The 25,589-nt window shown below is 36.6% G+C and overlaps 1 protein-coding gene across 9 annotated transcripts in view; it reads left to right on the top strand.

Moving 5' to 3' along the window:
- Nucleotides 1-25,589, top strand: part of MAPK8 (mitogen-activated protein kinase 8) — a 92,146-nt gene that overhangs the window by 44,795 nt on the left and 21,762 nt on the right. For all 9 annotated transcript variants that reach the window (XM_045569392.1, XM_045569395.1, XM_045569393.1 and 6 more), the window contains 4 exons: nt 8,239-8,409; nt 11,838-11,967; nt 17,445-17,503; nt 17,596-17,734. In XM_045569392.1, coding sequence (XP_045425348.1) covers nt 8,288-8,409; nt 11,838-11,967; nt 17,445-17,503; nt 17,596-17,734 — 450 coding nt within the window. In that variant the 5' untranslated portion in view covers nt 8,239-8,287. The remainder of the gene's footprint in view (nt 1-8,238; nt 8,410-11,837; nt 11,968-17,444; nt 17,504-17,595; nt 17,735-25,589) is intronic.

The following is a 25,589-nucleotide window of genomic DNA, read 5'->3' as shown; positions in this document are numbered from 1 at the left end:
CCAGTCCAAAGGCCAGTAGGCTCAAGACTCAGGAAGAGCTGATATTTCAGTTTGAATCTGAAGGCAGATTCTGATGTCTGAGCTCAAGGTAGACAAGAGTTGTTTCCATTTATTCTTTTATGAGGGTTAGCCTTTTTGTTCTATTCAGGCCCTCAATTGATTGGATGAGGCCCACCCACATTATGGAGGGTAATCTGCTTCACTCAGTCTATCGATTTGAATGTTAAAGTCATCCAGAAACACCCTCACAGAAGCACCCAGAAAAATGTTTGACCAATTATCTGGGCACCCAGTGTCCTAGGCAAATTAACATGTAAAATTAACCATCACAGATAGGGTTTTTTGGTAGCCACAAGTGAAGGTTAAGTAAAGATAGTTGGGGTTCAAGATACCCTGTTGACTTATTGCCAGGATTACCTGGTGATTAGAGCTGTCTTGAATTCTGAACCTTCTTTCATTGCCTGAATTATTTTCCAGTGTTTGTAGAGTCTGGCTGTATGGTTGCATTAAACTCACTCTTTTCTCCCTGAGTATGTTTTGTGTAACTGTTAAGTTTAATTTGTCTCTTCATTCAGGAGTTACAGACTAACTGTTTTATGAGTGGGCCAGCCTGATAGCCGTACAGTCTTGTTCCTTATATAGACATCACAGAGATAAACCTTGAGTCATAAAAACCTAATACATTCTGGTTTTTTTCCTGCTAATGAAGGAAAACACTGGTGAAGATAAACCAAACAATTTATTAAAGTACTTTGTTACTTTAAAAAGATTCACATTCTTGGTTAATTTTTTAAGCAGTTATTTATTAAATCCTAACTCTGAAGAGCTTAAGTGTTTTGGAAATCTGAAGATGTAGGAGACACAGCCCTTGCCCTCAGACAAGTCTGGTAACAAAATCTGCAAATCTGCATAAGTAATATACAGCAAAATAGTTTAGATGAGAATTTAGGTTCCAGGTGGTTTGAGTGGAAAAGTCTTCATGAAGATCATATTTAAGTTAGTCTTAGATAGAATTTGGATAGATACAAAAGAGGGGGTGGAATACTTCATGAAAGGGAAAGGAAAACGAACAAATCAGGTGCATGTGAGTTTTGGGGATGGTAATCAAGCCATGTTGACATGGGTGTAATGTTCTTGCCATAGGAATAATGAGAGCTGAACCTCAGTATTTCCATAACATTGAGGTGCATCTTAACCCTTTTGAGCCTCAGTTTTCTCATCTATTAATATGAAATGGGATAATAATATTGGTCTTTTATTTTTTAGCTAGTAACATGTAAATTCTATAACTATAATTCATTTTTAACCTAAGAAGCCCTCCTGAGTAGGGAAATGAATCCACACTATTTCCTCATCACACACTCTCTTGATGTTACAACTTCATGATGGAGAGGACAGTATATCAAATGCATACTCCAAAATCTCACCAGTATCCTTAATGCCCTGATCCTGGTAAATGTGGAACAACTCAGACCCAAACTCAAAGTGCTTTTTTCTGTTCTCTCACTCAAAAGCAATAATCAGAAAAGAGTTCTGTCACCAAATGTGGGCATCCCCCCACCACCAAGCAAGCAGGCAGTTTTGCAGCATATACCAGCTGGGTGTCCCCCAGTTCAATTCTGACACTATCTACCTGTATTAGATCCCACAGGTTGAGGGCTCAGTCCCATAAGACTGCCCCTCCCTCCCATTACCAGCTGTACTTTTGGGCCCTGGAACTTCTGACTGACTGGTCAGAAATTAAGGTTTCCAGAATCCCCTCTTCAGGTTCAGTTAATTTGCTAGAGTGGCTTACATAACCCAGGGAAACACTTACACTTACCAGTTTATTTTAAAGGATGTTACAAAGGGTATACTATAGATGTGAAGGAAGAGATGCAGAGGGCAAGGGATGGGGGAAGGAGCACAGAACTTTTCATTCCCTCCCTGGGCATGCCACCCTCCAGGAACCTCCATGTGTCCAGCTATCTGAAAGCTTCCCAAACCTTGTCCTCTTGGGCCTTTTATGGAGACTTCATTGAATAAGCATGATTGACAACCATGTAGAAATGTGATTGGACAAAAACGATATGATCTAATACTAATAGGCTGAATGGGGAAATCCAGCAGGCCTGTTTAGATTCTTCTTGGCATTCCTATGCAGCATTCCTTTCTCCATGGTATGGGACAGGACCCCTTAGGATGACACACAATCCAGAAAGATAGGGAAAGATTAGAGTCCTGTCTTTGGCTAACAAAAGACTGTAACAAGAGGTACGGGAGTTATGAGCCGGGAACCATGGACAAAAACCTATCTATCTGTCTACTTATTTATATTTTTATATGTAACATCACACTTGGAAATTGCCCTTCTGTCTCAATCTCTTGGTGATATTTGTTGATGGCAAAGCCGCACAAGTATCTCCATCTGTATGGCCACACGTGCTCTGGATCCCATTCTTTTCTCCCTTTTCAGAGATAATTATACTATCCGGGAAACCTCAGCTTTCTTTCGCACTCCCCCATTTTCACACTTCCCCTCTTTTTTGAATGCTTTCCATTAGCATGTAAATATGTTCAGCTTGTCTCTATGTTACATATGTTATGCTATGCTATATTATGTTATATATTATATGTTATAATGTCTAATCGTCCTCCTTTGACCATTTACTTTTCTGGCTAGCAAACATATGAAAAAATGCTCAACATCTCTAATCCTCAGGGAAATGCAAATCAAAACCACAATGAGATATCACTTATCTCCAGGGAGAATAGCCTTTATCAAAAAGTCCCAAAACAATAAATGTTGGCGTGGATGCGGAGAGACGAGAACACTCATACACTGCTGGTGGGACTGCGAAGTAGTGCAACCTCTATGGCAAGCAATATGGAGATGCCTTAAAGAGCTACAAGTAGATCCACCATTTGATCCAGCAATCCCATTACTGGGCATCTACCCAAAAGAACAAAAGACATTCTATAAAAAAGACATCTGCACTTGAATATTTATGGCAGCCCAATTCACCATTGCAAAGATGTGGAAACAACCCAAGTGCCCATGAATACATGAGTGGATTAATAAAAAGTGGTATATGTATACCATGGAGTATTACTCAGCTACAAGAAATAATGGGGATATAGAATCTCTTATGTTCTCCTGGATAGAGCTGGAGCCCATTCTACTAAGTGAAGTATCACAAGAATGGAAAAACAAGCACCACATGTACTCACCATCCAATTGGTATTAACTGATCAACACTTAAGTGCACGTATAGGAATAACATTTATTGGGCGTTGGGCAGATGGGAGGGGGAGGAGGAGATGGGTATATACATAATGAGTGTGATGCGCGCTGTCTGGGGGATGGACACGCTTGAAGCTCTGACTAGGGGTGGGGAGGCAAGGGCAACATATGTAACCTAAAGATTTGTACCCCCATAATATGCAGAAATTAAAAGTACTGTTAACACAATTCCTATAAAAATCCAAACAGTATTTTTTATAGCTATCAATAAATTTATTCTAAAATTTATATGAAGTAGCTGGAAACAATTTTGAATACGAAAAATAGAGCTAGAGGAATCACGCTACCTGATTCTAAGACTGTACTCACGACAGTGTGGTATCAGTCAAAGCACAGATCAGTGAAACAGAATAAAAAGTCCAGAAATAGACCCATGCAAGCACAGCGAACTGAATTTTGACAAAGATGCTAAAACAGTAATTCAGTAGGGGGAAATGATGCTCTTTACAACAAATGGTATTAGAACAGTTAGGTATCCAAAGCCAAAAACAGACTTTGACCTAAAGGCCACACCTTATACAACAATTATTATAGATCTAAATGTAAAATGTAAAGCTATAAAACTTTTATAAGAAAACATAGGCAAAAACCTTTGATTTTTTCACACCAAAAACAGTCTCTAAAGGAGAAAAAATTGAAAACTAGGACTTCATCAAAATTAAAATTAAAACATTATGAAAGATGTTAAGAGCATAAAGAGACAAACCATAGACTGGGAGAAAATATTTGCAAATCACATGTCTGATAAAAGGATGTATTATTTAGAATATATAAAGAAGTCTCTAAACTCAGCAGTAGGAAATCAAACAATCCAATTAGAAAATGGCCAAAACACTGAACAGACACTTCACCAAAGAGCATACACAGATGGCAGATAAACATGTGAAAAGATGTTCAACATCATTATTACAGAAATATGAATTTAAAGCCATGATGCGATACTACACATGTACTAGAATGGCTAAAATAAACATTAATAAGAACGTGAAAGAACTGGATCTTTCATAAATTGCTGGTAGGAGTGCAAAATGATATAGCCACTCTGGAAAACAGTTTGCTAGTTTCTTATGAAGTTACATGCACTTAGCATATCTTACTCCGGGATATTTCCTAAAGAAATTAAAACTTATATTAACACAGAAACCTATGCACAAAGGCTCATAGCAGCTTTATTTGTAATAGCCAAATCAACAGGTGAATAGATAATAAGCTGTTGTATATTAATACAGTGGAATAATATTCAGTAAGAAAAAATGAAAAAAGATATAACAACTGGGAGGCTCTCAAGGGCATTATAGGGAGTGAAAAAAAGCCACTTTTAAAAGATTACATATTGTGATTATATTTATGTAGCATTCTTTAAATTAAAAAATCATAGTGATGGAGAACAGATCAGTAGTTGCTGGGAGTACGGTTGGGGGAGGGTGTGATTATAAAGGGATACCATGAAGGCATTTCTTTGGAGTGGTGAGATAGTTCAGTATTCTGATTGTGGTAGAATTTACACTAATATGTGTATGTGATAAATTTACATAGAACTATATATACATGATATCAGTGTGTGTAAAAACTGATAAAATCTGAATAAATTTGTGGTTTGGTTGGTAGTATTGTACCAATGTCAGTCTCCTCATTTTGATAATTGTACTGTGGTGTGTCAAATGCTGTTGCTGGGTGAAGTGTACCCAGAAACTCTGCAGTATTTTTGCAATGTCTGTGTAAGTCTAAAGTTATTGCAAAATAAAAAGTTTTAAAAAAGACACTTTTATAAAATGGGAAAGCAAACCCCAGACTGGGGGAAAATACTTACAAAATATCTGATAATTTACATCAGGATAAGTAAATAAGTATTTCAACTCCATAAGACAATCATGTTTTTATAATGGGCAAAAGAATTAAATAGCTGCTTCAGGCCCCCCCCCCCAGAAAAAGATACATGAATGGCATATAAGCCCATGAAAAGATGCTCAACATTCATTAGTTACTAGGAAATGTAAGTGTAAACCACAATGCAATATACACCCACTAGTACAGATATAATGAAATGACAATCAGAACAGTGTGGGGCAGCTGGAAGTCTCACATATTGCTGGTGCAAATGAAAAATGATATGGCCACTCTGGAAGACAGTCTGGTACTTTCTTAAAAAGTTAAACATAGGACTCGGCAATACCACTCCTAGGTTTTTGCCCAAGATGAATGAGAAAAAAAATGTGCAAATGTTCATACCAGCATCATTTATAATCCCACAACTGGAAACAATTCAGATGTCCAAGTAGTACATCCACATAATGGAATACCACTCTGTATACAGTAAGAAGGACTGCAGCATGGATGAATCTCAGAAGCATTAGGGCAAGTGCAAGAAGCCAAATGAAAATTATGTGCCGTATGATTTCATTTATGTGAAGATCTAGAAAAGGCACAACTAAGCAGTTCAATGGTTGATAGGGGTGGGAACAAGATGTAGAAGGTGGAGATTGACCATATAGGGAACACTTTGAGGTTATGAAAATGTTCTATATCATGATTTTGGTGGTGGTTAAAGAATTATATACATTTATTAAAACATCAAATTGTACAGTCAAAATTGGAAAATTTTTTAGGGTCTTTACATGTGCTTTTTCTTCTGCCTAGAAACCTCTCTTCTCTCCCTGCTGGGTTAACTCCCATTCAGCTTTCAGAAATCTTGCTTAAACATCGCATTGTCAGGGGAATCCGTTCCTGAGCCCAGACCTGTGCCTCCTTTCCTTCATTGCCCTTATCACACCTTAAGTTACCGTCAGGCAGGTACTCATCAGCTTAAGGTCTCTTTTTCTGTCTTAACTGCAACTCTGTGTGGAGCCAGCTGCTGATTACCGTCATGTTCATAGTACATAGTACCGTGCTTGCATCAGGTTCTCCAGTGAATATTGCACGACGGAGTATAAATGAGTAGAGAGTTCTCTGTCTTCTCCTCTCGGGAGTGGCAGCTGTGCCTGCTGCCAGGGGTATCGCTATCTGGGGCTGCCTACTTAACCTTGGAGCCTCGCTGCCTGCTACTGCCCTGCTCCTGGGGAGTTGTGGTGACTCTCCATGTTCAGCTGCCTGCTGTGGCTTTGGTCAGGCTTCACGTGGGCACCATGGATCCGACTCTTGTTGCTGGGCCACCCTGTCCTGAGAATAGAAGGGAGCCTTTCCTTGCCATTATTATTTTAGCAGAAAGGGAAACCTGCCTTAGTGCATTCATGGTCCTGGATCTACTCAGCTTTGTCTTTGATTTCCAGCACGTGGAAAAACTGTCAAACATAGCCTTGTGTTACTTACTTTGGTAACAGGAAGTCAACTCCTGTAAATCACACAAGAATGCCCCTTTCTCTTCTGATCTTAATCTTTTTAAAAGAGGAATACCTCTCCTCCAAGTAAGCTTAGGAACTGTAATGTGCAGGCAGTTTAAATGCTTGGGTAGAAGCCTTTTAACCTTCCAGGAGATAAAAACACCATCGACTTGGTGCTCAGCCTCTGATCATATTTGCAGATTACGAGAGATCACTATTACTGTCTCCATACCCTGGACAGACCCATTTTCCGGAATAAATGTGTAGAATATTTAATGAAGAGCCTGATAACCAACACTTTCCTCTCTTCCTCTTTTCACTTCTCATCTTCATTATTTCCCTACTCTAGTAGGCAAGACGGAATTCAGGGTAAGGTAGGAGATTGGGTAGGATGACACTACCCATATTTGATCATTTTATGTGCATAGCTGAGTGTTTAAATCATTACCAAAATTCCTTTCTTTAAACCTGTGGTGTGTCCACTTAGGCAGAATTTATGAGGCTTGCCATTTCAGACAGTCTTCTCTGGAATATTACATGACTAGTCCAGTTAGTGATTTTGGAAGTGTTTCTCTGGACCTTTTTAAAATTTACTCAACTGTAATTCCTCATTTGTTTCTAGTTTATTTATCCTCAGTTTTAAAGTTTATACTGTTTGGACATTTTTGTTTAGTTTTTGTTTGCCTATTTTTAACTCTTTAGACATAAGAATCCTCATTGATTCTGTTTCTTTCATCTGGGTTATTATAATAACCTCTCTAGTTTTCCCATTCCACTCTTGCTCTTGCTTCCTCCTGCAGCACAGTCTCCACACAGTAGCCAGGGATCGGGTCAAAGCATGTTCTTGCTCTTCACCCTCCGTGGTTTCCATCTATTTCACCAATTCACTTCCTTACCAGAGTTGGCGATCTGGCCCCAGGACATAGTACAGTGCCTAGCCCACAGTAGGCACTGGAATAGGTTTAAATATAACAACAAATATTCAGTGGTAAATCATATCAGGATTTTTTTTCCTTAGCATTGTCTTATAATGACAAAAAAGTAATTCTTTAGAACTAACTGATTTCATGATTTATTAGGAGATGGGGAGTAGGTTAGCGCTATCTTGCATGCATTTTAGAATAGACTACTTTCATTTAGTAAGGGTGGAAAATAGGTTTGTCCATAACTGGTACACAAATGGGTAGGAAAAGACTGCTTTGACTTTTAATCCTGCATATAGTAAAAGAACTGTGGTCAGAGCTTAGATCGTACTTCTGATGCCCCAGACAGGTTAGAACAGTATTGTTTTGTTTTATATCCTAATATACAAAATGCTTCTTTCTCTCTTCTTGATGTTGGATTTTCTACCCAGCTTCTTATCCTTTCAACCATTATAGCCTCAGCACATGCATTACACCAGGATGTTGCTGTTGGGGGTCAAGGCCCTGTGTTTGTTAGGCAGGGGTGATGGGTGCTAACCAACTTACTACCATTTGTTATTCCTTCCACTTGACACTAAATGAGACTGTTAACTGTTTTTTGAATTGAAGCGGCTCTTTTAACATGATCTCGCAGTCTGTGTTATTATCAGTAAGGACTAACTTTAAGATTAAACAAGTTCGTTTTGTTAATATTACATTTTGTTCCATTTTGCAGCTTCTTGGTGAATTTTTGGATGAAGCCATTAAATTAATTGCTTGCCATCATGAGCAGAAGCAAGCGTGACAACAATTTTTATAGTGTAGAGATTGGAGATTCTACATTCACAGTCCTGAAACGATATCAGAATTTAAAACCAATAGGCTCAGGAGCTCAAGGAATAGTATGGTAAGTTTTTACTTCCAAAAATTAGGCAAAGAATCATTAACTATTACCTTTTCTTCCATTGTAATATAGGTACCTTGACAAATATTTAATGTGCCTCAAAAGACTAAATTTAAAACTATAAAAATTAAATGAAAGCTATAACATGGTAAATTATTTTCTTTGGGGATTAATGGTCTTTTTTATTACAGATTTAGTGTCTCTTATATGAAATGCTTGGGAACAGAAGTGTTTCAGATTTTGGATTTTTTTCAAATTTTGGAATACTTGCATTGGTTGAGCATCCCACATTCGAAATCTGAAATCCGAAATCTGAAATTGTCCAATGAGCATTTCCTTTGAGTGCCATGTTGGCACTCAAAATGTTTTGAATTTTAGAGTGTTTTGGGTTTTCAGATTCGGGATGCTCAACCTGTATTATTCATAAAAGATAACTTTATAAACCAGCACTGCCATCTCATAAGCTATGATTTAAATACTTGGTCATAAGCCACGTAGAGACAGATATCTGCATCAGGACAAAATTAGTGGCATACTTGTTAATTCCATGTATGCATCTATTCCCATAACTAATTGTTTAATAAGAAGCTTCACTTAATCATCACTTTTACACTATAATGAAACTCTGGAATTTCAGAAATCTTATTTTATGCTGAGAAATGGAGTCAACTAATATCCTTTCACTGTATATGTTTCAAAACTCATATGTATCTTTAAGACTGATTTACAAGCTAATGTCTACAAAAGGCTTGGGCTTTGTAGATCAGCATAATTCCTTATAAACTGAAATGCAAAACACTCCTTGGGACAGTTCTGCTAATGCTTCTAGCTCACTAAATTAGCATAAGCAGCTACTGGTTAGGAGGAATTACAAGCCTCACTCATACATAATTATATCTTTATTACCTCTTCTTGAACCAAATTTGTTTCAGAACCTAGTCAAAATAAAACATACATCATAAATGTTTATGATCCAGCATTTCTCCTGTGTTCTAGAAAAACTCTTGTACACGTGCACAAAGAGACATGCATAGGAATGTTCTTTGCAGCCCTATTTATAATAGCAAAAATTGGAAACAACATGAAATCTATCAACAAGAGAATAAAAATTGTGATATAGTCGTACAGTGAAATACTACACAACATTTAAAATGAACTGGAGCTGTATGTATCAACAAGGATAATCTCATAAATGTAGTGTTGAGTTTAAAAGCAAGAGGCAGAATATAATACATTATTGTACCATTTATAGTTTAAAACATGTAAAACAATACCATATATTTATGGATATATATATGTGTAGAAAAGGTAAAACATGCATAAACACCAAACTTAGGATACTACTTACCTCTGAGAACAAAGAAAAGGAAGGAAGCTTTACCTATAATATTTCTTTTTAAAAAATTCAGAGCAATTGTAAAATATTAAGATTCAGCAGATTTGTGTAATGGAAACACTGGCATTTATTCTCTTTTTTGTATTAAAGTAACTTATTGTATCAAAAATTACGGAAGTTGGGGTCATTTTGTAGACCATATTGGCTGGCTAATTATCATTGTAACCAACCACATTTAACTGTTTAACCAACCTCAAATTAAATTTAAAGAAAATAATATCATATAGTCAATATTAGGATTCTGAAAGCCAGCTCTTGGTTCAGATTCTAGCTCTGTGATGTATTAGCTTTGTGACTCTTAGCAAATTAACACTTCTAAACATGTTTTCTCACCTGCTTTACAGAGTTATTGTGAGGATTATATTTTTATAAACTACCTAATAGTATTTAAAAATAATGATTCTGTACCTTCACTTAGCCTCAGGTAAGTGCACTTTGAAATTCATATACCAGAATTAAAAAAAAAAAAATACTTCAGGAGGGACCTTAAATCCTCTTAACAAATTCTTATCCTAAGGAATAAATACCTTCAAATTTTGCTTAAAGTAATAATTTCCATAAAATATTATTATGAAATAGACAAATACTAAGCACAAAAATTTCAAAAGCTGTTGCATTACTATCAGAACCAACTAAAGAGCTTAATTTAAAAAAAGATGCATTATTTTTGGCCCCAATTATAGATAGTAAGGTTTATTTAGTCTGGATTGAGGCCTCTAAATCCCCAGGTTTTTTTGATTTGTGCACATTTAAGAATTATAAATTTAATTTCCTTGGATGCAAAATAGTGGAATCTACTCAGATACTTTCGAACTTTGAGTTTGAAATATGCCTTTGATTTAGCAGATAAAAAGTTAATGGAAAGGAATTTAATGGTTAAAAATAAAACCTGTTGAATATAGTCAAAACTTCTAATAATTTTGCATGATCTCTGAAGTGTTTTTTAATTTGGACCAGACATATTTGTAAATATGGCATTTTTACAGTAAGGATTATAATATATATGTTTTGGTATATAGCTGTGTATACAGGCAGTAGTTATGATATATATAGAATGTGCAGCTGTATCCATTTATGCAGTACCAATTTCTTGATACCTATACGGCTACACTGTATTTGATATAATGATACCATGTATAGCTACAAAATAAATTCAAAATTTCAGTCAGGTAAGAAAATAATGTTAATCAGTAGTGAGCTGACTTTCCAAATATTACATAAACAGGGATGGTTTTTTATAGTATGTTTTGTGGTCCAGTATAAAAAGCATGGCCTCATGTCTTAGTCTTTTAGTCTCAACTTTGCTTTTAACTTTCTTGCTAACCTTGGGCAAATAACTAAACTGCTGGCCCTATATTCGGTAGTGGTGAGTCCAAGTGATTTTTAAGGCCTTTCAATAATAAAATTCTGTAATTTAAAAACATTTCACTTTATTCGTGGTTCACCTTATTTGTGCTTCAGTTTCTCTGACCTGTGCTGTGTGGCCAGTGTCATGGGGTAGAGGCAAATATGAAGATTAATGAGTATGATGTTGTATGTGCCTGTTACGAAGCAGCTTCTGATGCCCTGAAATCTAGCAGTTATATTTATAAACATTTCAATTTTTAGTTTCTCCTCCGAAAAAAAGTTTTAAAGGCTTTCTTAAAATAATAAAATAACCTTTTGTGTACAAACCTCTGTATATATCTTCCTCTTCTGTATTTGTTGTGTTATGTCTAAAGGAATAGAAGTAATGTGTTGTGCGTTGAATGCCCACTGTTTGCTAGGCGGATCTTTGAGACACCACAATGAACAAGCAGGGTCTCTGTCATTACAGTCCGTCGTCTCTTTGGATTCATGAGCATTTTAAGAAATATGGTTGCTTTACATTGTTGGAATATGCTGTAATAGGTATAGAAGGCACATGTTGAGCATCATAGACTGGAAAGTGATTCAGTTGTATTTGTCTTTGGAGAAAGGAATCTGCATGAGTTTTTCATGAATTCAGTTTTACAGGTTTTTGCTTAAGTTTTTGTTTTTGAATTTCTTATTACAGTGCTGCTTATGATGCCATTCTTGAGAGAAATGTTGCAATCAAGAAGCTAAGCCGGCCGTTTCAGAATCAAACCCATGCTAAGCGGGCCTACAGAGAGCTAGTACTTATGAAATGTGTTAATCACAAAAATGTAAGTGAATATTTTAGATTTCTTATTTATAGATGAAATCAAGGTTTAGTCATAGCACATGAATATCAAAGACTTTTTAAATATTAGGGGATTTAAATTGTTTTTCTGTATTGAAACATTTAAAAGGGATATATATGTGTGTGTGTGTGTGTGTATGTATATGTATGTGTGTGTGTGTATACATATATATATACAGGATGAATTTTTTCTCAACTTTATTAAATTATATCAAGAGAAAAATGGCTTCTGAAATTTAGATTGTGTAATTACCTGACATTTAATTTACAAAAGGAGTTTTGAAGAGAGAAGTGTTGTAGAAGAGCTTGATTCAGGCATGATCTCATCTTCTGCTTTTTGTTCTCTATCAGGCTGATATTTCAGAAAACTGTAGCCTTAGCACAGGAATGAAATTGTTCCCAGTGTACTTTGACACTGGAACTTTAATCATATTGAATATAAAATTCAAATCACTTCTCCATACCCCACTCCCACCTCTTTGAGTGATGGCAGTATTCACTAGTCACTTTATGTTGAAGATCGCCAATGGTTATAAAGCAGTTTAGCAGAAATTTTGTGAAAATGTTTAAAGGGAATTAGCAAAACATTTCTAATTCCATTTCCTAATGATTATGAAGACTTAAACATACAGCTTTTACTCATTTTGAGAATAAACAGTTATACTTTTTTAAACTTACATTAAGTATATTGGTACTTTTATGATTACCTTAATGGAATGATTTCTCTAAGCTGAGAGGAAATAAACTAGGAGTGAATTGTGTAAGGGATAGCTTTATGTAGTTCTAAACTGAAAGCATCTGACTGGAGACATTTTATAGTATTTGTCCAAAGGAATTTAAAAAAATATAATGAGTTCAATACTTTGGTGGCAGATAATACAGTTTACCACATTTTAAGAGCTAAGTATGTGCAAGCTTCTGGAGTTATTAGATTCATCACTAAGGGAAGAAATTCATGGAAGTTAAGTATTAGGCTCCTTTTATTGAGGGAGCTTATAGTGTTGTTTTGAAGACAAAACAAGTATATAAAGAGTTCAACATCAAACACCACAGAGCAGTAGCTATTTATCAAATGGTGGTGGGTGAACTGTAAGTGCTGAGATCTCAAAAGAGAGATGATTTGTGTGAGCTTTAATGAACTGGGAAGGCTTTGGGAAAGCTTAGATCTAGGCTGACTCTTAAAGATGGGATTGAAGGACGAGGGCCGTCCAGAGAGGAAGAATGGCATAAAAAAGGCCCAAAGACAGAGGTTAAAGTAAGTCAGTGACAGGTAAGAAATTGTGGTAGCCATTCTTGTTCCAGGTGGGAGGCAGATGTGTTGCTCATCACAGTTTTGCTGGTGACCTTTGGAGCCTTGTAGCCTGTGGATTGAGTTTCATGACTATGGCTGGGGCAGCATTGCCTTCGTTTTTTGTTTGGGAAGGATTCCAGTTATTCCTACCTCCAAAGCCTGGGTGACTGCAAAGAAAAGTGGTTCCATCGACCAACTGGAGCATGGAGAAGCATGTTGTATATGATTAGCCCTGTAGCAGGAGTGGCACAAATTCATCCTGGCAGTGCCCTCGGCACCCAGAAGAGTGCTGGACATAGTAGGTGCTCAGAACGTATTTGTTCAGTGAATGAGTGTAAGGCTAAATATAGAAAAACCAGGAATGGTTAACTGAATTTTTCCACTCTAGGATGAAGAGATGGATGTTTGTATAATGTATTCCCATTTTAAACAGTTTTTTTTTTTTTTTTTGAGACAGAGTCTCGCTCTGTTGCCCAGGCTAGAGTGAGTGCTGTGGCGTCAGCCTAGCTCACAGCAACCTCAAACTCCTGGGCTTAAGTGATCCTGCTGCCTCAGCCTCCCGAGTAGCTGGGACTACAGGCATGCGCCACCATGCCCAGCTAATTTTTTTTTCTATATATATTTTTAGTTGTCTAGATAATTTATTTCTATTTTTTTTTTTTTTTTAGTAGAGATGGGGTCTCGCTCAGGCTGGTCTCGAACTCCTGACCTTGAGCGATCCACCCGCCTCAGCCTCCCAGAGGGCTAGGATTACAGGCGTGAGCCACTGCGCCCGGCCTCTCATTTTAAACAGTTTTATCCTCTGTACAGATCATCTCTTCATTGGTCTAAACATCTCTGGTTTTTCCCACTCTTTTCATAGATGGTTTTGAGTTTCTTTTTCAACTTGGTCAATTATCTCTGAACATACTTTGGAAAGTCACCTAGCACACAGTACTGCATGTCTGATTGAATCCTCTGAGAGGAGCTGAGGCCTGTCATCTCCTCTTAACTGTTCATGTTATGACCCTGTTTGGAAATCATGTCACCATGTGACTCTCACTGTCTAAGCAAGTTATTCTTTGTTACAGGCCTGTTAAGGTCACATCTTGCCCAGCTTTTTTTTTTTTTCTTTTGGTTTTGGAGAATTAAACGTAGTGCATTCTATTTCTTCCTATTAAATTTCAAAAGTGAAATTTGGTTACTCTCCCTGAACTGTTAGAGATTGCTCTTTTCTTCTTTGTTCTAATTTTTCATTTGTTGGCTTCACTTTCCAGTTTTTCTTAGAATGTCTTCATAATAGATGGATTCATTCATCAGCAACCTTTGTGTATATTGTAAAAACGACATGTCTAACTGTCACAATTATTCAGCTCTCCCCAGTCCATCATGTTATTCACATGGATGTTGTCATTAGAGACATTGTCAAAAATGCCTTTTTGAAATCTTCATATACTGTATCTGGTTGCATTTCTCTAACAGAAGGAAACGGTGTTTCTCAATGAAGTTTTACCTGCTCCTGGTAATTGTTACTTCTTTCCAAGTAGTCATATACTACCCTTTAATCACAATACTTGACTTTTTCTTGGCTGTTCAGTCTATAATTTATATTATTTCTTTTATTCCCCTTTTTGGAAAAAGGGTAGCTATCTGCTTTAATCTTTTTTTCATAACAGCTTTGTTGAGGTATAACTTACATACCATACAATTCACCCATTTAGAGTATATAATTTAGTGATTTTTAGTATAGTCACAGATATATGGGACCATTACCACAGTTTTAGAACATTTTCATCACCTCATAAAGAAATCCTATATCCTTTAGCTGTCATTCCGCTACCTCCTATCTCCCTCAGCTCTAAACAACTGCTAATCTGTCTCTAGATGCCTTTAATCTTTAACACTTTTTCTACTCTGGGATTTCCCAGATACTAATGGGAATAGTTTTACTACTTGTCCAACTTTCCACATGGGCATTACATCTGGTTGGGAGACTTATTTATTTAAAGCATTTTATTGTTATCACTTACCCTATCTTAAACAAATTTGTTTTACCCTTTCTGGTCTGAATATTATTTTTCTGAATTTATTCACTAAATATTTGAATGCCTTCTATAGGCAAGGCTTAATTTTTACAGAAATAACATAGATTCTGCCCTCATGAAGTTTATATCCAGAAAAACATTCCCATCCCTAAGTACAATAGCCAGCAAACATTTTGAAATGTGTATTGGGTACCTTGCTGTGTGCTGGACTATAAAAGCAAATAAGACATAGTTCTTTCTAATAAGGATTCTGTGTGGCAGGAATCAGGTTGTTGTGAAAATGAGACTAAAACTACAGTGTGTTGAGTGCTGTAATAACATTAGAAGATAACTGGGCACAAAGTAGAGAGAAATCAACTCTGTCAAGGACTAAGTGTTGTAAGACTATACAAAAAGAGGTCCCTCTTGAAGGTAATTAAGTTCAGTAGGTAAGTGACAAGCATAGGGAGTAGTATGTTTAAAGGCATAGAGAGCTTTAAGAAATGACATTCTTGAAACTAGTATGGCTAAAGCATGATGTTTAATAGAGGACTTAGCAGGAGATAAAATGAGTTGATGTCCTACATGGAGGGTTTTGAATATACTGCTAGGGCATTTTGGAATTTATTTGTTGGCTTTAAGTTTTTGAAGAGGTAAGTAATATGATCAGGTCTTTCTTTTTACCGTATTATAGGCAGTAGAATGGTAGCTGGATTTTCAGAAAAACCATTGTTAGGGTCCCTAGTTGTCTTAGTCAGCTCAGGCTACCATAACAAAATACTATAGACTGGGTGACTTAAACAACAGGGATTTATTTCTCACAGTTTTGGAGCCTGGGAAGTCCAAGATCAAGGTGCGGACCAGTTCGGTTCTGGTGAGGGCCCACTCCTGACTTGCTGGTGGCCAACTTCAGTGTGTACACATGGGAGGAGAGAGACAGAGAGAGACAGAGATAGAGACAGACAGAGACAGGGAGAGAGTGGGAGAGAGAGCACGCGAGCACTCTTCCTCCTCCTATAAGGCCACTAATCCCATTATGAGGGCCCTACCCTCGTGACCTAATCTAACCCTAATTACCTCCCAAAGGCCCCATCTTCAATTACTGTAACATTGTGGGCTAGGGCTCCAACCTAGGAATTTTGGGGAGACACAAACATTCAGTCTGTAACACTAGTGTTAGAAGTAATTATCGCACAGTCTGTATGAGATGTTAGAATCCTCACCCTGTATAGCAGCAGTAGAGAGAATGGAAAAAAAGAGGTTGAAGTTCAGACTGACAGTAGAATGGACAGCATTCTTTTGAATATTTATTATGGTGCAGATACCAAAAAAGGAGTGAAAAATCACTCTTGAACCTCTTTTGCAAAAAGAGAGGGCACATTGGAAAAGTAAGGGAGTTGGGTAGGAATGAAAATGAATTCAGTTTTGTATTATTTATGAGATGTCCATGTAAAATGGCAATGTGTATCTGAAACTCATAAGCTAAGCAAGAACTTTTAATATTAAAATATATTTAGGAGTTATCCACATAGGGATGTTTGGAGAAAAAAAATTAATATCACCAGGGAAAGAGTCCAGATAGAGAAAAGAGAAGGACGAAAGGTAGTGATGGGAAAGAGAGTGAACCTGTGGATGAGACAGTGGGATAGACTGGGAATGAAGAAATCCAGGCAAGTGTAGTATTACGAAAAACAAGGGAAGGAAAAGGGCTAAGATTATATAGAGCTATTGAGTTGGATAGGAGCTGGTAGAAGGTATTTAAGATTTACTGACACATTATGTAGAGGTTTTTATAATGTGTAAGTGCTTGATAGTTGACTGTTCACAGATGGAATGGGTTAAAGGTCCTCTGTGTCTCCACCTTTTTATTCTCCCCTCCCTCTTCCCTCCAGCTCGTATATATTAAAGTTTTAATATATAAACTAAAAGATATTTAATATATCTTTTATGTGTCTTATGTCTTACCTAATGTCTTTTTCTCCAAACATCTCTGTGTGGATAACTCCTAAATATATATTAAATATAAATATATTTATTTACTTGAGCTTAGAACATAAAATTTGAAGGATTTTAAACTGATGGTGGATTTTGTTTTTAAACCTTGTATCTGTAGTTCCCAAGTGATTAGGAAGCAGTTTCTAATTTTTCTGTCTGCTTTTACCACAGATAATTGGCCTTTTGAATGTTTTCACACCACAGAAATCCCTAGAAGAATTTCAAGATGTGTAAGTGTGGTAATTAAAAGTTTGCTATACTAGTACATTTTTCTTAGATTGTTGCTGTACACTTTAACTGTTATCTTTTTTTACCCATGAAGTTACATAGTCATGGAGCTCATGGATGCAAATCTTTGCCAAGTGATTCAGATGGAGCTAGATCATGAAAGAATGTCCTACCTTCTCTATCAGATGCTATGTGGAATCAAGCACCTTCACTCTGCTGGAATTATTCATCGGGTTAGTAGAAAAAAACTGTCATTGTATTCTTATCATTGAGATGAAATTCGTGTAACAAAATTAACCATTTTAAAATGTACAGTTCAGTGGCGTTTAGTACATTCACAGGGTTGTGCAACTACCACCTCTGTTAAAGTCTAAAATATTTTTGTCACGCCAAAAGAAAACCCCACATTCCCTTAAGCAGTCACTCCTCATTCCCTTCTCTCCCTAGCCCCTAGCATCATACTAATCTACTTTCTCTGGCTGTTGATTTGCCTGTTCTGGATATTTCATTATAAATGGAATTTCATGAGTAGTTGAGCAAGAGCCATGGGAGCCCCAGCTCTTTGTCTCAGGTGCCAGTTTGCTAGGGGAGGCTAAGAGGGTGAAATGGTCCTTTTGTCTCAGAACTTGGTGGACAGCTTTGCATGTTTCCTGCTACCTTTTCAAGACAGACACTTTAGCTATATTCTAAAAAAGTAATAATAATAAAATTTAAAAAAGGGAATTGTACAATGTGTGACCTTTTGTGTCTGGCTTCTTTTACTTAGCATAATGTTTTTAAGGTTTATCCATGTTGTGTGTATCAATAGTTCTCCTTTTTATGACTGAATAATATTATATACTACACACATTTTGTTTATCCATTTATCCATTGATGGGGCATTTGGATTATTTCTACCTTTCAGCTATTATGGATAGTGCTGCTATGAAAATTTGTGTACAAGTATGTGTTCAAATATCTGTTTTCACTTCTTCTGGGTACACACCTAGGAGTGGAATTGCTGGGTCATATGGTAACTCTATAGTTAACTTTTTAAGGGACCATCAAACATCGTGGCTGCACTACAGCCACTACATAGTGGTGCACTACACCATTACATAGTGGCTGCAGCATTTTACATTCTCATTAGTGCAGCATATGAAGTTACAGTTTCTCTGCATCCTCGTCGATACCTATTATTGGACTTTGGTTCTAGCTATCCTAGTGGTTATGAAGTGGTATTTGCTTGTGATTTTGATTTGCACTTCCCTGATCACTAATGATGTTGAGAATCTTTTCATGTGTTTGTTGGCCATTTGTGTATCTTTTTTGGAGAAATGTGTATGTAAGCCCTTTGTCCATTTTTTCGTTGTGTTGTCTTTTTTTTTTGTTGTAATGTATAAGATTTCTTTATATATTCCATATATTAGACCCTTATCAGATATATGATTTGTAAATATGTTCTCCTTTTCTGTAGATTGTCTTTTCACTTTGTTGGTGATATCCTTTAATGCACAGAAATTTTTAATTTTCATGAAATCTAGTTTATCAATCAACGTTTTTCTTTTGTTGCTTGTGCTTTTGGTATCATATGTAAGAATCCATTGTCAAATCTAAGGTCATGAAGATTTAGCCTTATATTTTCTTCTAAGAATTTCATAGTTTCAGCTTTTGCATATAAGTCTCTGATTAATTTTGAGTTAATTTTTTAATATGGTATAAGGTAAAGGTCCAACTTCATTCTTTTGTGTGTGGAAATCCAGTTGTTCTGGCATCATTTGTTAAAGAAACTATACTTTCACCAGTGAATGGCCTTGGCACCCTTGTGGAAAATCAGTTGGCCGTAGACATGTGGTTTTCTTTCTGGACTCTTAGTTCTATTTCATTGGTCGGTGTGTCTGTCCATATACCAGTACTACATTATTTTGATCACTGTAGCTTTGTAATAAGTTGAAGTAGGAAAGTATGAATTCTCCAACCTTGTTCTTTTTCAGTACTGTTTTGGCTACTCGGGGCCCCTTGGGATTCCATATGAATTGGAAGGTCAGCTTTTCTATTTCTGCAGAAAAGGCCATTGGAATTCTAATAAGGATTTCATTAAATCTGTAGAGTACTTTGGAAGTTTTGCCATCTTAACAATATTTAGTATTCCAGTTCATGAATATAGGATGTCTTTCCATTTTCTTAGGTTGTATTAGTCTGCTTAGACTGCCATAACAAAATACCACAGATGGGGTGGCTTAAACAACAGAAATTTATTTTCTCATGGTTCTGTAATCTAGAGGTCCATGATCAAGTTGCCAGCAAATTTGATTTCTGCTGAGGCCTCTTTTCCTGGCTTGCGGACGACCACCTTCTTGCTGTGTCCTCATATGGCCTTTCCTCTGCTTGTGTGGAGAGAGAATGCTCTGATGTCTCTCTCTTCGTATAAAGACACCAGTTCTATTTGAACAAGACCCCATCCTTATGACCTCATTTTAACCTAAGTTTCCTTTATAAAGTCCCTATCTCCAAATATAGTCACATTGGGGTTTGGGGCTTCAACATGTGAATTGGAGGGGGACACAATTTAGTGCATTACATAGGTCTTATTTAACTAATTTCAGCAATGTTGTGTAGTTTTCTGTGTACAAGTCTTTCGCCATCTTAGTTTATTCCTAAGTGTTATTCTTTTGAAAGTTATTATAAATGGAATTGTATTCTTTCCTTTTCAGAGTGTTCATTGGTAGTATATAGAAACACAACTTATCTTGGTATGTTGAGTTATCCTGCAACTTTGCTAAATTTGTTAGGTCTAACAGTTTTTTAATGGATTTTTAAAAATGATTTTCCATACATAAGATTAAATCATGTGTTCCGTGGTTTTACTTCTTCCTTTCTAATTTGGGTGCCTGTTTTTCTACTTTTCTTGCCTAGCTGCTCTGGATAGAACTTCCAATAAAATATTGAGTAGAAGTGGTGAAAGTGGGTATCTTTGTCTTATTCCTGAACTTCGGGGAAAGGCTTTGAGTATTTCACCATTAACCATTAAGTATGACATTAGCTGTGGGGTTTTCATAATTTTTTTTTTTTCTGATTGCAGAAGTTTCCTTCTGCACTGGGGGTTAGTCACATTGTATAGTCAGAGGAAACAGACCCCACAAGACTGCCCTTAATCCAGTCACAAACTTGGAGGTTTTCCCCAAGATCACCCTCATTTCAGAGCAGCTGGCTACAAATGCAGGGGTCCTCACAACCATCTTCAGGTTTGATAATTCACTAGAATGACTCATAGAACTCTGGAAAGTACTATACTTAACAATTAGTTTTATTACAATGAAAAGATACAAATTAGAACCAGCCAAAGGAAGAGACTCATAGGGCAAAATCTGGGAGCAGCCCAGACATGGAGCTTAGTTGTCCTCTCTTCTCGGTCACAAAGTATGACAGTACACATAGAGTATTGCCCCAGAGAAGTTCAACTAAGCCTTTGGTGTCCAGAGTTTTTACTGGAGTTCAGTTCCATACAGTTAGTTCCCCCTTATCCATGGGAGATACATTCCAAGACTTGCACCAGACGCCTGAAACCACAGATAGTACTGAGATAGTGCTGAACCTTATATATACTATGTTTTTTCCTGTAATACACCTGTGATAGAGTTTAACTTGTAAATTAAGCACAGTAGGAGATTAACAATAGTAGTAAAATAGCAATTATAACAATATGCTATAAAAAGTTTTTTGAGTGTGGGCTGTCTCTCAAAGTATCTTATTATACAGTTCTCACCCTTCTTGTGATGTGGTAGAGTACAGTGCCTGCATGATAGATAAAATGAATGATGTAGGCATTGTGACATAGCATTATTAAATCAAGTAAGGGTTACTTCAGTACAAGCACTGTGATACTGCCACAGTCTATCTGATAACCAAGACAGCTACTAAATGACTAACAGGCAGGTAGCATATACCTGGATACAGTGGACGAAGGGATGATTAACATCCTGGTTGGATGGAGCAGGATGGTGTGAGATTTCATCACAGTACTCAGAATGGCACACAATTTAAAACTTTTGAATTGTTTATTTCTGAAATTTTCCCTGTAATATTTTCAGACAATAATTTTCTGAAACCACAGAAAGTGAAAACATAGATAATGGAAGGACTACTGTACTGCTGGCCTTTAGTCTCCCACTCTTCCCGAGGTTGATACCAATACCTTTAGTCTCCAGTTCCTCCAGAGGTTGGAACTGATGTGTCCCCAAGCCCCCACCATAAATCATGTTAGACTGTCCTGTGGCCACAGCCCCTAGCCAAACAAAGACAGTCCTATCAGGCAGGACGTACCCAGGGGCCTAGAGATTACCTACCAGTAGACTTCTCTTTACATAAGATTAATTCTTCAGCACATACCTTCTATTCCTAGTTTAAGTGTTTTCATCATGAAAGTGTGTTAGACTTTGTCAAATGCATTTCTGCATCAATGGAAGTTACCGTATGTATGTTCTTTCTTTAATTAATGTGGTATCATTGATTTTTATATGTTGACATACCCTTCCATTTCTGGGATAAATCATATTTAGTCATGGTATATAACCTTTGAATATGCTATTGGGTTGATTTGCTAGTATTTTGTTGAGAATTTTGGCATCTGTGTTCATAAGTAATACTGATTTGTAGTTTTTTTACGATGTCTTAGTCTGGCTTGGGTATCAGGTAATGCTGGTCTCAGAACAAGTTTGGAAATATTTTCTTTTCTATTTCTTGGAAGACGTTAAGGAAGGATTGGTGTTAATTTGTATAGAAATTATTGGTAGATTTTGCCACTGAAGCCATCTGATACTGAGCTTTTCTTTTTGGGGAGATTTCTGATTATTGGTTTACTTTCTTTGCTTATTATAGTATAGGTCTGTTCAGATTTTCTATTTCTTGAGTCCATTTGGATAATATTGTGTCTTTCTAGGAACTTGTCCATTTCATCTAGTTTATCTAATTTGTTGGTGTATAATTTTGTTCATAGTATTCTCTTATAATCCTTTCTACTTCTGTAAAGTCAGTGGTTATAGCCCTACTTTCATTTCTGATTTTAGTTATTTTTATCTTCTTTCTTATTGTCCTAGTAAGTCTAGGTAAAGGCTTGTCAGTTTTTGTTGATGTTTTCAAAGAAGTGACTTTTGGTTTAGTTGATTTTTCTCTATTATTTTTTTATTCTCTATTTTGTTAATCTACACTTTGATCTTTATTTTTTTCCTCCGTCTTCTTGCTTTGGGGCTAGTTTACTCTTGCTGGTTTTTTTTTCTTTTTTAAATCTCTTTCTGTTTTCTTAAGATGGACTATTAATTTATTGATTTGCGATCTTTTTTTAATATAGGCATTTACAGCTATGAAGTTAGCCTCTGAGCTCTGCTTTCTCAGCATTCCCTTAAGTTTTGGTATGTTGTGTTTTCATTTTCATTTGTCTCAAAGTATTTTCTAATTTCCCTTTGATTTGTTCTTTGATTCATTGATTGTTTAGAAGTGTGTTAACTTCCATATTAACTTCCACAAATTTGTGAATTTTCCAAGCCAGGGAGAGGTGGGTGGAGTAAGAACTACTTAAAACACCAAAAATATTTCCTATTTTTTTCCAATTTTTTTATTGTAGTAAAATAAAATACATGCAACATAAAATTCTACCATCTTAACCATTAAGTATACAATTCCATGGCATTAAATATATTTATAATGTTGTACAACCATCACCACCATCCATCTCCAGAATTCTTTTTATTTAGTAAAACAAACTCTATATCCATTAAGTAATAACTCCCCATTCTCCCTGCTCCTGCAACTCCTGGCAACCATCATTCTATTTTCTGTCTATATGATTTTGACTACTCTAAGTATTTCATATAAGTGGAATCATGCAATATTTGCCTTTTTGTGACTGGCTTATTTCAGTTAGAATAATGTGCCCAAGGTTTATCCGTGTTGTATTAATAACACAGCGATCCCCAACCTTTTTGGCACCGGGGACCAGTTTCATGGAAGACAGTTTTTCCACAGACCAGGAATGGGGGCTAGGGAGTGAGGGGATGGTTTTGGGATGATTTCAGTGCATTTACATTTATTGTGCACTTTATTATTATTACATTGTAATATATAATGAAATAGTTATACAACTCACCATAATGCAGAATCTAATGCCACCACTGATCTGACAGGAGGTGGAGCTCAGGCAGTGATGTAAGCAATGAGGAGCAGCTGTAAATACAGATAAAGCTTTGCTTGCTCACTTGCCGTGCACATCCTGCTGTGTGGCCCAGTTCCTAACAGGCCACAGACCAGTACTGGTCCACAGCCTGGGGGTTGGGGACTGCATTTGTAACGTATGTCGGAATTTCCTTCCTTTTTTAGGCTGAATAATATTCCATTTATTTCTATACCATACTTTGCTTATCTATTCATCAGTGGACTCTTGGGTTGCTTCCACATTTTAGCTATTATGAAGAATGTTGCTGTGAACATGATTGTTCAAATATCTCTTTGAGACCAGATATCTCTTTGAGACCGTGCTTTCAGTTCATTGGAGTGTGTAGCCAGAAGTAGAACTGCTGGATCATATGATAATTTTTTTAACTTTTTGAGGAACTGCCACACTGTTTTCCACACCAGCTCTACTATTTTATATTCCCACCAGCAGTGCACAAGGATTCCGATTATACTCTTTATTCCCACCTACACTTTTCTGTTTTCCTGATAAATAGTAACTGTCCTAATTGGTGTGAGGTGGTTTCCTATTTTTTTTAAGTTACCTTTTTCTTGACTCTGAATTTACTTGATTGCTATAAACCTTTGAGTTTTTCAGAATTCTGAAAAAGTTTATTCTGACATTTTCTGTTTTCTGGTGTTTCTGTGGAGCCATTTTGTCTGATGTAACTGCCTCTCATCATGTTCTTGGAGAATTGTATTTCACTGATTTACATGGAGTAGTGTAAAGTTTATTTTTGCTCTAAAATGAAGCAGTATAAAAAATAAGCTGCTGTCATTACCAACATATAAACTTGAATATTCTCCAGAGTTGTGTTTTCTATATACATATACAGAAAGGTTTTATAGTTTTTGCATTCTAGGTTTTTAAACAGCTTTTTTGAGACATAATTCATATACCATACAATTTACTCACTTAAAGTGTACAATTCAGTGTCTGTTATATTCAAAGATTGTATACCCATGGCCACAATCCATTAGGTCATTAAATATGAAATGTCCGATTTCAAATCAAAAGTTTAGTTTATTATATCCCAAACAAGAAGAAGAACAATTAATCAAAGTATGCGCCTAAGCTGTTGATGCAGTTTTGCCATCTTAATGGTAGGCTTGTTTATGCCAGCAGTGAAGAAGCCTGGAGAGCGCGTGGCTATGAAATCGTGGAAGGCATTTTCCACAGCTTGTTGAGAATTGAATATTTTTCCCTGCAAGAAGTGGTCCAAAGCCTGGAAGAAGTGGTAGTCAGTTGGTGCAAGGTCCGGTGAAAATAGTGGATGACAGAGTTTCCAAGTTCAGCCTTTGTAGTTTGAGCAGCGTTTGTGCGACATGCGGTCAAACATTGTCTTGCAAGAGGATTGGCCTGTCTCTGTTGACCAATCGTGGCTGCTTAATTGGCAAGCATCCTCATCATTTCATCCCATTGGTTGCAGTAGACATCTGTTGTATTTGATTGACCAGGTTTCATGAATCCGTAGTGGATAATACCAGCGCTGGACCACCAAACAGACACCATTAGTTTTTTTTGATGAATATTTGGTTTTGGACTGTGTTTTGGCACTTCATCTTTAGCCAACCATTGTGCTGAATGCTTGTGATTGTCCAAAATAATCAATTATTTATCACATGTAACAATATGGTGTAGAAATGGTTGGCCTTTATGTCATGACAGCAAAGAAAGGCAAACTTCAAGATGATTTCTCTTCTGATGCTCATTTAATTCATGTGGAACCCATCTATCCAGCTTCTTGACCTTGCTGATTTGCTTCCAATGGTCCAATATTGTTGAAACAGTAATGTCAAACCCTGCTGCTAATTAACATGCAGGTTAAGATGGATTTGCTTCCACTACAGCTTTCAGCTCATCATCATCATCTGTGTTGGTCT

Source organism: Lemur catta, chromosome 14, assembly GCF_020740605.2.
Source record: "Lemur catta isolate mLemCat1 chromosome 14, mLemCat1.pri, whole genome shotgun sequence".
NCBI lineage: Eukaryota > Metazoa > Chordata > Mammalia > Primates > Lemuridae > Lemur > Lemur catta.
This window is presented reverse-complemented; position numbering and strand designations above follow the sequence as displayed.